This window comes from Otolemur garnettii, unplaced genomic scaffold (assembly GCF_000181295.1).
Source record: "Otolemur garnettii isolate 467f Iridium unplaced genomic scaffold, OtoGar3 scaffold00018, whole genome shotgun sequence".
Classification (NCBI taxonomy): Eukaryota; Metazoa; Chordata; class Mammalia; order Primates; family Galagidae; genus Otolemur; species Otolemur garnettii.
Genome location: NW_003852413.1, coordinates 26,152,834 through 26,165,216, shown reverse-complemented (window position 1 = coordinate 26,165,216; position 12,383 = coordinate 26,152,834). Strand labels below are relative to the sequence as shown.

General features: G+C 48.0%; 1 protein-coding gene across 1 annotated transcript in view; it reads right to left on the bottom strand.

The window, feature by feature from the left end:
• The window catches only part of CDK5RAP3 (CDK5 regulatory subunit associated protein 3), an 11,820-nt gene extending 6,895 nt beyond the window's left edge, over positions 1-4,925 (bottom strand). Inside the window, exons 1-5 of the mRNA XM_003786455.3 lie at positions 4,718-4,925; positions 4,479-4,524; positions 2,293-2,424; positions 1,825-1,925; positions 685-733 (exon numbers count right to left, since the gene is read on the bottom strand). Coding sequence (XP_003786503.2) covers positions 685-733; positions 1,825-1,925; positions 2,293-2,424; positions 4,479-4,524; positions 4,718-4,861 — 472 coding nt within the window. The 5' untranslated portion in view covers positions 4,862-4,925. The remainder of the gene's footprint in view (positions 1-684; positions 734-1,824; positions 1,926-2,292; positions 2,425-4,478; positions 4,525-4,717) is intronic.
• Between the last annotated feature and the right edge of the window lie 7,458 nt (positions 4,926-12,383).

Genomic DNA, 12,383 nt, shown 5'->3' with positions numbered 1-12,383 from the left:
AGCCTCAAGCTGTCGCACTGGGCAGAGTGCCGTGGCATCACAGCTCACAACAACCTCTAGCAGCTGGGCTCAAGCAATTCTCCTGCCTCCACCTCCCAAGTAGCTGGGATTACAGGTGCCCGCTACAATGCCCGGCTATTTTTTGGTTGCAGCCATCACTGTTGTTTGGCGGGCCTGGGTTAGATTCGAACCTGCCAGCTCAGGTGTATGTGGCTGGCGCTTTAGCTGCTTGAGCCACAGGCGCAGAGCCCACAATTTCTTATATTTGGTAGGTGCTCAGTAAATATTAGCTATTACTAGTAATAATAAAACTATTCAGAAACACAACCCACACTACCAGCCCTTCAGAGACTCTCTCTCAGGTACCTATGTGGCCCCCAGGATGATCTGTGCCCTTTCTGCCTAGTATTGAATGAGGTATGGAGGTGGTGGGGGCAGGACATCCCCTTACCAAGAGGACCCACATATACCTGCTTGACCAGGCACAGAAAATACCTGCTACCTGCCTGATTCTCCTCCTCCCCCAGCTCCCTGGGGAAATGATTTTCCCACCTACAGACAAGCAACATCTATACTCTAGCTTCTGCCCACAGATAGACTGTGCCTTTTATAAAGCTGGCATCACAGAACCCTGGGAGTAGGTTTCCCCATAGATGCCAGGTCTTCCAGCCTGGGCCACTTTACCTAAGTAGGTATTGTCCTTTTCATACAGGGCTACAATCTCCTGCCAATCCTGAGTAAGAACAGAAAGAGGAAGTAAGCCAAAAAACACTTGACGGCCACATCCCAGTTCAATCCCCAAACAGGGGATGCTCTCCCAGCTTTCACATCACATTAAACACAAACTCCTTTTATTTTTCTATTTTTTGAGACAGAGTCTCACTTTGTTACCCTCGGAACAGTGCTATGGTGTCAAAGCTCACAGGAACCTCAAACTCTTGGGCTCAAGCAATTCTCTTGCCTCAGCCTCCCAATTAGCTAGGGCTCCAGACGTTTATCATGATACCCAGCTATTTTTAGAGAGGGAGGTCTTGCTCTTGCTCAAGCTGGTCTTGAACCTGTGAGCTCAGGACAATCTACCTGCCTTTGCCTCCCAGAGTGCTAGGATTACAGGTGTGAGTCACCACGCCCAGCCAAACACAAACTTCTTATTGTCCTTCAACTCGTGACGCTGGCTGGACCACCTGCGTTTTTATTTTTATTTTGCCATTTTTTGGCTGGGGCTGGGTTTGAGCCCGCCACCTCCGGCATATGGGGCCAGTGTCCTACATCCTTGAGCCACAGGCACTGCCCCCCACTTTATTTTCAGAGTGTCTTTCACACACAAACCCAACAAGTGATCTCCATAGCAGCAGGTCTGAAAATTTAAGCCTAAGGGTAGTATATACTTTTGGTATAAACTTATAAAGACAGAGTGAAAGTTCAGCAAATATTCTTTTTTTTCTTTTTTTGAGACAGAGTCTTACTATGTCGCCCTTGGTAGAATGCCATGGCATCACAGCTCATAGCAACCTCAAACTCTTGGGCTTAAGCAATTCTCTTGCCTCAGACGCCTAAGCAGTTGGGACTACAGGCGCCTACCATGACGCCCGGCTATTTTGTTGTTGTTGTTGCTGCTGTTGTTTTTAGCTGGCCTGGACCAGGTTCAAACCTGCCAGCCTAGGGGTATGTGGCCGGTGTCCTACCCACTGAGCTATGGGTACCGCTCACAGCAAATATTCTATGTAGGTGTCTCCACTGGATCTTCAGAGAAACCAGAAAGGCTCTGACCTCTCAGACTGGGTATCCCCAGCTGCATATTACCAGCGTTCGGCCCATACTTGCCTTCATCCGCTGTGAAGAATACCGGCCAAAAATATTTTTTGTGGAGGCCTCAGTGCTTTTGAGAAGGTCCACAATTCTTAGGCAGTGGAAGTAGTGAATGTCTGGAAAACAAAGGGGCGTGAGGACTTTGAGAACTACAATATCTTCCTCACTGATTGGGGCCATGGTAGATAGCAGACTTAGGTATACTCTACTGCCAATAATTGTAGCCTGTAGCTCTTTCCTTTATCATTTCATGTTGAAAGAAACCAGCGTCTATACCCCAAATGAAAATCTTTCTGTCTCTAGGGCAGGGGTTCTCAACCTTCCCAATGCCACGACCCTTAATACAGTTCCTGTGGCTCCTGACGCACAGGTTGAGAACTGCTGCTCTAGGGTCACTCCTGGCAGCTAAATAAGGGAGTAGCTCAGCTAACACATACTACTCCAGGAGAGAGGGGACTCCAGTGACAGCCCCAAAGTACTCACAGGACCCAGAGAGCAGCTGGGCTATCTCTTCGCTCTCTGGCATGTCCTGGATGGCAGCATTGATCTTCTCCCGGATCGTCAGCACCAGACTCTGCCATTTCAGGTTGCAGTGCCTTCTGTCCACCAGCCAGTCTGCATGACAAATACCAAATCTCAGCATTCCCATTCACACAACTAAATCACTAATTCAGCGAAATACACTGGGAGATACTGCTCTAAAAGTTGTCTTTATATTGGTTAAGGTATGAGGGTCGTGGGAAGATGTGAATAAAAAGAGGCCCAAAAAGATGCCTGGGGCTATGCAGACTCTGACAATCTGACTCCATCCGCAGTGTGATTTTTATAGAGCAACTGCCTGTATCGCAGGGATAAAGAAAAACTTTAAATTGGTCTTGGCATGAAAGTGCCACTTTTGACCATTCTAAATTCTCCATAATATTTTTGCTTCTGTAGGTAATTATATCTTTCTTATTGTAAGAGGATGCTGTTCAACTTCCACTTCCTCAGGGCTCGGATTAACCAGCACAATGGAAAATACAAGATGGTTATGCCAAGTACCGGATGAATAAACAACTGCAAAGCCCCTAATACCTATAGCACCCTAAGGACTAGATAACATTCTTTTTTTTTTTAATTTAACTAATTGTTTTTTCTTTATTATCTAACTTTCATGTTTGCAACAAACCCATGAGTGTAGATAACATTCTTAACAGTGAAGTACACGCTGTACACATGAATACCAGTGGGAAAGACCTTTTGGAGTTTGGGCCTGGAGTTGTGGGTTGAGTACCAAGCACCATTCCTCAGTAGAAGAGAGCAAGCTTTGTGGTCAGATGGTTGTGGATTCTACCAAGTTTCTTGGGTGAGTCTTTCTATCTCTGTGCCTTGGTTTCTGCACATGTAAAATGGGGATCATAGGACACACCTATGGGGAATGCAGGTAAAACACCGAGCACTGATTGCATCCAACACACAAGGACTCTAAGTCCTTAGTGATCTTCATCTTTATATCGAGTGCCTAAAATAGCACCTGGTACAGAGCAAACCCTCAATGAAGTGTTGTTGTGTCAATCATCATTGTCATGACCAAAAACAAGCTCACACACTAAGCCTGTATCTGAGCTGACAAGCTGGGGACAAATACAAAGTGAAACTAAAGAAGCTCCACTAGGCTCGGCGCCTGTGGCTCAAGTGGCTAAGGCGCCAGCCACATACACCTAAGGTGGTGGGTTCGAATCCAGCCCTGGCCTGCCAAAACAGTAATGACGGCTGCAACCAAAAAATTTCCGGGCACCTGTGGTCCCAGCTACCTGGGACGCTGAGGCAGGAGACTCGCTTGAGCCCAGGAGAGCTGTGATGCCAGGGCACTCTAACCTGGGGGATAGCTTGAGGCTGTCTCAAAAAAAAAAAAAAAAAAGCTCCACTAGTGACCATTGAATAGGACTAAATGCCTCCATCTAGTGCTAAATTCAGAACCTGTCAAACACTGGGGTCTCACAGTAGGATCAGTTATACTCCTTCTGCCATATTCCTCTCAAGTTTTGAGAAAGAAAAATCCTGTAGATGTCATAGAAGTAGAAGCTATGGGCTGAGATGATTTGACAGATGCCATTTCAAGGAAGAGTAGTATCAAATCAATGAATCTAATAAGGATTTAAAAATGCCAGGAGCCATGCAAATGCCCTGGCACTGTCAGATGAAAAGGCCCTTCTCTGGCACTGAACTGGGAAGGAGGTATGTAGGCCAGATACAGACAACCCCAACGTGCCCTGGACACGAAAAGGTCTTTGTTTCCAACTGGTTCTTAGGTCCCTCTTTCTCCTAAAACCAAGGAGAGATGGACCCCTTTAAAAAGGAAGAAAGTAAAGTTTTTCCTGGCATAATGCAAAAAGCATGAACATTGAGTCAGACAGACTTAAGCTCCAATTCTGAACTGCCACTTCGTTGACTGTTTCTTTAAAAAAGGAACTTATCCTGTCCCTGAAAGATATGATTTGATAACATGTGTTACAAATGTTGAAGTAGCTCTCAGCGAGGCGGGTCTGGCTACAGATGGGAACATGGAACAAGGTGAGTGGTCAGCACCACAACCTGGGCTTTCAGGCATCAGAACTCCCGGCTGTTGGCAACAGGGGGCAAAAAACAGGCCTCCCCCCGACAGCCAGCCGCGGGGCGCTCCATCCTACCGAGCAGCTTGCTGGTCTGGATGTCGATGGGCACGTGCTGATGGTCCTGGCGGGAAACACGATGGGAAGAGGGGTGTGAGAGCCGGGAAGGGACGCGCAACTCGAGCGCTCATTTCACAGTCCCAACCGCCACCCTTCAGAGCCAGAACGACCGGCAGGAAAGCGCCTGGAGGGAAGCCGGGGACACGGGGTCAGGGGCCCTAGGCCAGTCCCCATTCCCCCAGCTCCTGTCCCCACACCTGCATCGTTCCTTCACTTCCGCTTCCGGCCGGGGACCTAGGCCTCCCCTTTGCACCTCGCCCTATCACCAATCCAGTACCAGTGGGGCGGAGCTTCAGTTTAGGCACAAACAGGCCTCCTTCGGCCACGTCACCGCCTTCCATAGAGCCAATCAAGGCACACGCTCCATCCCCGGCAGCAAGCCCCGCCCATCCCTAGCCTCCGAATGGCTGAGCCCGGTAGGGGCGGGAGAACAAGGGATAGCCAATGGGAGACTCGAGGCGGGCTCAGGACCTGGGAGCGGCGGGGACGCCTGGAAATGGCAGCAGCGGCGGTGCGACTGCGGCAGGCGGCGCCCGAGAGCTCGGCGGGGAAGTTGCTTCCTGGGGCGGACACAGAGCCAGCCCTCTCGCCGCAGATAAACGTGTCTGCAGGCGGGGTTCTAGCGCCGCTCTGTGAGATATTGAAAAGGCTTTCTGCCTTCTTTGCTTCGTTTTTACCCTCTGTAGCAGTTTGTAGGTCTCTTGTGGCACTTGTCACGCTTTGCCTTCTCATTCAGTTTATCTAATAGATATGGCTGAGCACCTGCTATGCTGCTACTATGTGTTGGGCGACCAGGACAGGGAAAGGGGAGTGGGAAGGGTCCAGGAAGCAACCCAAAGACAACATCTAAGTTTATTTATTTATTTATTTTTGAGACAGACCCTCAAGCTATCCCCCTGGGTAGAGTGCCGTGGCTTCACAGCTCACAGCAACCTCCAACTCCTGGGCTCAAGCGAGTCTCCTGCCTCCGCCTCCCAAGTAGCTGGGACCACAGGCGCCCGCCACAACGCCCAGCTATTTTTTGCTTGCAGCTGTCATTGTTGTTTGGCGGGCCTGGGCTGGATTCGAACCCACCACCTTAGGTGTATGTGGCTGGCACCTTAGCCACTTGAGCCACAGGCGCCAAGCCGACAACATCTAAGTTGAGTTTTAAAGAAAGAATTGCAGTAGGAAGGTTTATGTAGGGAAGGATGGTTCTGGATGGAGGAGATTGCACAGATAAGCTTTGGTGGTCAGAAATGGCAAGAGGGATGTAGGGAACAACAGGCAGACAAAACGGGCAACATAATTTGTGGGGTCCAGTACAAAATGGAAATGCAGAATCCCTTGTTAAAGAAGCATTGCAACCAGCCACAGTGGCTCACACCGGTAATCCTAGGCTAATGTGGGAGGATCACTTCAGGTTAAGAGTTTGAGACTAGCTTGGACCAGCTTGAAAAACACAGTGAGATACTGTCTCTACAATTTTTAAAAAAAAATTAGCCAGAGCCATGTGCAGGGGCTTATGCCTGTAATCCTAGCACTCTGGGAGGTCTAGGTGGGTGGATTTCCTGAGTTTAGGAGTTGGAGACCAGCCTGAGCAAGAGGGAGACCCTTATCTCTTAAAATAGCCTGGTGGTGTGGTGGGCACCTGTAGTCCCAGCTACTTGGGAGGCTGAAGTGAGAGGATTGTTTGAATCCAAGAGTTTGAGGTTGCTGTGAGCTATGACATCATGACATTCTACTAAGGGTGACAAAGTGAGACTCTGTCTCAAAAAGAAAAAAAAAATTAGCCAGGCATGGCAATGCATTTTTGTAGTCCCAGCTATGCAGGAGGGTCGTTTGAACCTAGAAGTTTGAGAATACAGTGATCTATGATCAGGCCACTGCACTCCAGACTGGACAAGAGAGGGAGACCTTGTCTCAAAGGAAAAAAAACGTTGTCTTGGCACCTGTAGCTCAGCAGCTAGGGCACCAGCCACATACACTTGGGCCTGCCAAACAACAATGACAACTACAACAAAAAAATAGTCAGGTGTTGTGGTGGGTGCCTTAGTCCCAGCTACTTGGGAGGCTGAGGCAAAGAGAATCATTTGAGCCCAAGAGTTTGAGGTTGCTGTGAGCTATGATGCCACTGCACTCTACCAAGGGTGACATAGTGAGACTCTATCTCAAAAAAATAAAATAAAATAAAATAAAGGTTATAAAGAATTTCAATATGAAGCCGGCCCCTACAGGCAGGCCACCCTCTGTGCAATAAAAGATTTGATCATGTTTATGTGGATGGAGCTGGAACATATTCTTCTTAGCAAAGTATCTCAAGAATGGAAGAAAAAGTATCCAATGTACTCAGCCCTACTATGAAACCAATTTATAGCTTTCATATGAAAGCTATAACCCAATTATAGCCCAAGAATATGGAGAAAGGGGAGAGGGAGGGGAGGGGAGGAGGGAGAGTGGGTGGAGGGAGGGTAATAAGTGGGATCACACCTACAATGCATCTTACAAGGGTACATGGGAGATTTACTAAATGTAGAATATAAATGTCTTAACACAATAACTAAGAAAATGCTGTGAAGGCTATGTTAACCAGTTTGATGAATATATTTCAAATTGTATATAAAACCAGCACATTGTACCCCATGATTGCATTAATGTTCACAGCTATGATTTAATTAAAAAAAAAAATTGAGGCAAGGAGTAGCAGGAGAGAATGCTATAAAGGTGAAAGCCTCTTATCAAAAGGACCCTTCTTAAGGAACTTGGCTCCTGCAGAGGAACCACTGAAGGGTTTTAAGGGTTTGAGGCAGGGAGAGGCCTGTACAGATTGTCTTCAAGGAAGATGGATTTATGAGAGATAAGCTTAGAAACAGGGAGGCTGGAAGGAGGTGTTATCCAGAGATTATAGCCTGACCTAGGACACAAAATGTGGGGAGGAGAGAAAGGGCTGGATTTGAAAGTTGTTTAGGAGGAAAATGGACAGGATGGTGGTGTGGGTCCAGTAGAGAAACACCAAGGATGGCACATGGGTGATTGGGCATGAGTACTGCCACCTGAGACAGAGATGTGGGATGCTGAGGAGGTATTGGGGAAGGGGGAAGAGGGGATCTCAGCTTTGAACTGGGGCTAGCAATGTTGAGAGAAAACTCCCTCCCCATAGAAGCCACGTGGGTCTATAACCTTGGAGTTCAGGGAAGTCATTGGGCTAGAGAGACAGTTTAGAGAGTCACAAACTGGCTAACGTGTGGAGGGCTTGAGAGATAGACCGAGTAGTGGGTAGAGTGAGGAGAGAGGGTGGGCTGAGGATAGATTTCCTGAGCTGGGTATGTCATTTCTAAATACCCCCTCCCTGACCCCTGCTCATCACAGCACAACATTTGGGGCTTGGTAAATTTTTTATTGAACTGTATGGAAGACCTCAATTTCTGTCCAATGAGACCTTTGACTCTTCCCCTAACCTCTCTGATAGTCATAGTTTTTCAACCTGGAGATAACACCTGTTCTATCTCAGAGCACTTCTGTTTAGAGCAGTGTTTTTCAACCTTTTTATCTCATGGCACACGTGAACCTATAGTTAAACTTCCGCAGCACACTTAAATGAAAAAAAAAAAAAGAATAAAAAAAAGAAGATACTTACTGTGCTTTGAACTCCCCCCTGAAAATAGTTTCATTAATGATCCTTAAAATTTTTCATGGCAGGGTGGCTCAAAGGAGTAGGGTGCCGGCCCCATATGCTGGAGGTGGCAGGTTCAAACCCAGCCCCAGCCAAAAAAAATTTTTTCGTGGCATATCTAAGGTCCATGACACACTGGTTTAGTGGCTTGAATAAATAAACATACTAAATATAAATAACTCTGTAGTTTATAACATACTTTAAATATACTTTTTCATCTTTGCCAACTCTATATATGAAATATTATATGTAGGCTCAGTGCCTGTAGCTCAAGCGGCTAAGGTGCCAGCCACATACACCAGAGCTGATGGGTTCGAATCCAGCCCGGGCCTGCCAAACAACTACAACTACAACCAAAAAATGGCTGGGTATTGTGGTGGGCACCTGTAGTCCCAGCTACTTGGGAGGCTGGGGCAAGAAAATCACGTAAGCCCAGGAGTTGGAGGTTGCTGTGAGCTGTGATGCAATGGCACTCTACCCAAGGCGACAGCTCGAGGCTCTGTCTTAAAAAAAAAAAAAAAAAGAAATATTATATGTAAACATTACTGTTATAGAATGAATTGAAAAACTTCCCTGTAAATGGCTCATAGGGTAGAACCAAGGGCTTGAGGGCTCTCTCGTGGGAATTTGGCTCCCATCTCAGAGTCCTGACTCAGGCTATAGGAATTGCTTGATTATGAATCCCCCATGATTAAACAAACACGTACTGGGCTCCAGCTATGTGCTCGAGGCTCTCTGGGACATCCCAAGAAGCATGGCACTTGCCCCACCTTCAAGGTGTTTCTCTCCTCCTTGAACCAACAGGCTGGGTAGAATAAGACAGGGTGGGTCTGGAAGACACAGCCCAGTGAATTAGTGGAAGCAGAGACCACCAGTGCACCCCGCCCCTACCCCAGCTGCCCAGGTGACTCACCTGGAACAGAAGGTTGTTTGAGAACAGCACTGCCCAGTTGCTGAGCCCTGGGAGGCTGCCCCAGAGAGCACAGGAGCATGGGCCTTAGCATTCTGCACTAATCCAAGGCCACAGGGAACTTCAGGACTGTGGGCAGAAAAACACTCAAGTAGTCAGGCATCCAGGACGTTGACTCTCTGACTGGGGGGATTTGGTTATCTGGGCTCCCAGCATTTGGAAGGAGGCAGGGAAAGGCTATGGGGACCTTCTTGCCATGAATCTCTCAACCCTTTGCTGATTTAGCAGATGGGATGCTTGGAGAGGGGCAGCAAACATGTAGAAGTGAGTGAGGATACAGCAGGACTGTGCCAAATTTGGACGGGGAAGCAAGAGCCCTGCGGTGCTGTGTGCAGCTGCCTTGCCATCCTTTGTTGTTGTTAGCTTGCTTATTAAATGATAACCACGATAACCATGTGCCACGTGCCGGTGTAGAACTGAATGTTTTACAAGCCTTATCTAATTTGATCCTTCTAACAATTTCATAATGTGGGTACTATTATGAGCCAGATTTCAAAGTCAAGGCAGCCAAAGCTTGGATAATTAAATAACCTGCCCAAGATCATACCACTGGTACTTGGTGGGACTGGCTCCCCAACCTGCCTTCCTGTTCTTTCCGGGATGTGCCTTTGCTTCTCCTCGGCCACAGTGGCCTCAGGTCTCTTCCTCTCTCTGGCCTGATTCCCACTTTCTCCCCCAGTTGTTGTACTTACAACACCCACTTTCAACTCCCACCCCTGTAATCCCTGCTCCTTTCCAAAGTTCTTTCTTACCACACCCATTCTGGGTGAGGGTGCCCATTACTTACCCTCCTATAATATCCGTAAAAAGAAAGCTTACCCTTGACATTGAAACAATCCACTCTTCTTATCTGCCACATGTTTATTACTTTATGGTCTGTGTGTTTGCTCACAGCCACATTATGGGGTGTGTGTGTATATGTGTTTGTATCTGCCTGCTGGGCTGGAAGCACTGGAAACTTAGCAGGGTATCTTGCTGTGTGGAGTGTGATCTCTGTGTTTTTTTTTTTTTTTTTCAGTCAGTCTCCCACAGTAGTCTGTGAGCACCTGTGGGTAGGGAATACAGACTTGTTTGTCTCTGTGACGCCAGCACCTGGCATGACACCTGCCATTGAGTGTCAGGTGCTTAAATGATGCTTATAAAGCAAGGAAGGAGGGAAGGGGTGGCCAAAGGCAGGAAGGATTTAATTTAATGATTACGGTGGCTGTGATGAATGGGGGCCGTAGTCACTTGGTCTTGGGGACGGGTATGAGGTGCCCAGCTCCTTTTCTCATTTTTCCCTCTGCAGCTCAGGACTTGGCATCAACCCTGCTGAGCCTCTTGGGAGTGGAGGGAGGAAATCAGGGGGAAGAAATCAGGCTGGTCAGTCTCCTGAGTTAAGCACAGGCCAATGAAGGGCCATGCAGGGCCAGTCACCTGGCATTCTCCCTGTGCCTCTCCTCCTACAAGGACACTAGTCCTTGTATGTAGGGCCCAACCTAATGCAGTAGGCCCATATTTTAGTTAAATACATCTGCAAAACCCTATTTCCAAATAAGGCCACTTTCTGGGATTCTGAGTGGACATGAAGTTTTGGGATCACTTTTTCTTTCTTTTTTATTTTTTTAGACAGAGTCTCACTTTGTCTAAAAAAGTGAGACTCAGTAGAGTGCTGTGGTATCACAGCTCACAGCAACCTCCAACTCCTGGGCTTGGGCAATTCTCTTGCCTCAGCCTCCTGAGTAGCTGGGTCTGTAGGCGCCACCACAATGCCTGGCTATTTTTTTTTTTTTTCTTTTGAGACAGAGCCTCAAGCTGTCCCCCTGGGTAGAGTGCCGTGGCATTACAGCTCACAGCAACCTCCAACTCCTGGGCTCAAGCGAGTCTCCTGCCTCCGCCTCCCAAGTAGCTGGGACCACAGGCGCCCGCCACAACGCCCGGCTATTTTTTGGTTGCAGCCGTCATTATTGTTTGGCGGGTCCGGGCTGGGGATTCGAACCCGCCACCTTAGGTGTACGTGGCTGGCACCTTAGCTGGTTGAGCTATAGGTGCCAAGCCCTGGCTATTTATTTGTTGCGGTTTGGCCGGGGCCAGGTTCAAACCCGTCATCCTCAGTATATGGGGCCAGTGCCCTTCTCACTGAGTACCACCTGGGGTCACTTTTCAATACAATTCTCTAGGAAATTGCAAATATAAAGGACACAGAGAATACCACTTCACTTCCATCATGCTGTCAAAAATTGAAATGTGACTGGGTGCAGTGGCTCACACCTGCAATTCTAGCACTCTGGGAGGCTGAGGTGGGAGGATCCCTTGAGACAAGGAGTTTGAGACCAGCCTGAGCAAGAGGGGATCTCCTCTCTACTAAAAATAGAAAATAAAGGGCGGCACCTGTGGCTCAAGGAGTAGGGTGCCAGCCCCATATACCAGGGGTGGCGGGTTCAAGCCCAGCCCGGGCCAAAACTGAAAAAAATAAATAAATAAAATAAAAGCCGGGTGTGGTGGCTTACACTTGTAATCCTTGCACTCTGGGAGGCTGAGGCAGATGGACTGCCTGAGCTCAGGAGTTCTAGATCAGCCTAAACAAGAGTGAGACCCTATCTCTAAAAAATAGCCTAGTGTTCTGGTGGGAACCTGTAGTCCCAACTACTTGGGAGGCTGAGGCAAGAGAATCACTTGAGCCCAAGAGTTTGAGGTTACTGTAAGCTATGACATTACAGCATTTTACTCAGGGTGACAAAGTAAGACTCTGTCTCTAAACAAATATAAAAATAGAAAATAGGGGCTTGGCGCCTATAGCTCAAGTGGCTAAGGCACCAGCCACATACACCAGAGCCTGTGGGTTGGAATCCAGCCGGGGCCCACCAAACAACGACAGCTACAAACAAAAAATGGCCAGGCCTTGTGGAGGATGCCTGTAGTCCCAGCTACTTGGGAGGTAGAGACAAGAGAATCACTTGAGCCCAGGAATTGGAGGTTGCTGTAACTGTGATGCCACGGCACTCTACCCAGGGCGACAGCTTGAGGCTCTGTTCCCAAAAAAAAAAAAAAGAAAAGAAAAAGAAAATAGGGTGGCACCTATGGCTCAGTGGGTAGGGCACCAGCCCCATATACTAAGGGTAGTGGGTTCGAACCCGGCCTCGACCAAACTGCAACAAAAAATAGTTGGGTGTTGTGGCGGGTGCCTGTAGTCTTAGCTACTCGGGAGGCTGAGGCAAGAGAATCACCTAGGCCTGGAAGTTGGAGGTTGCTGTGAGCTATG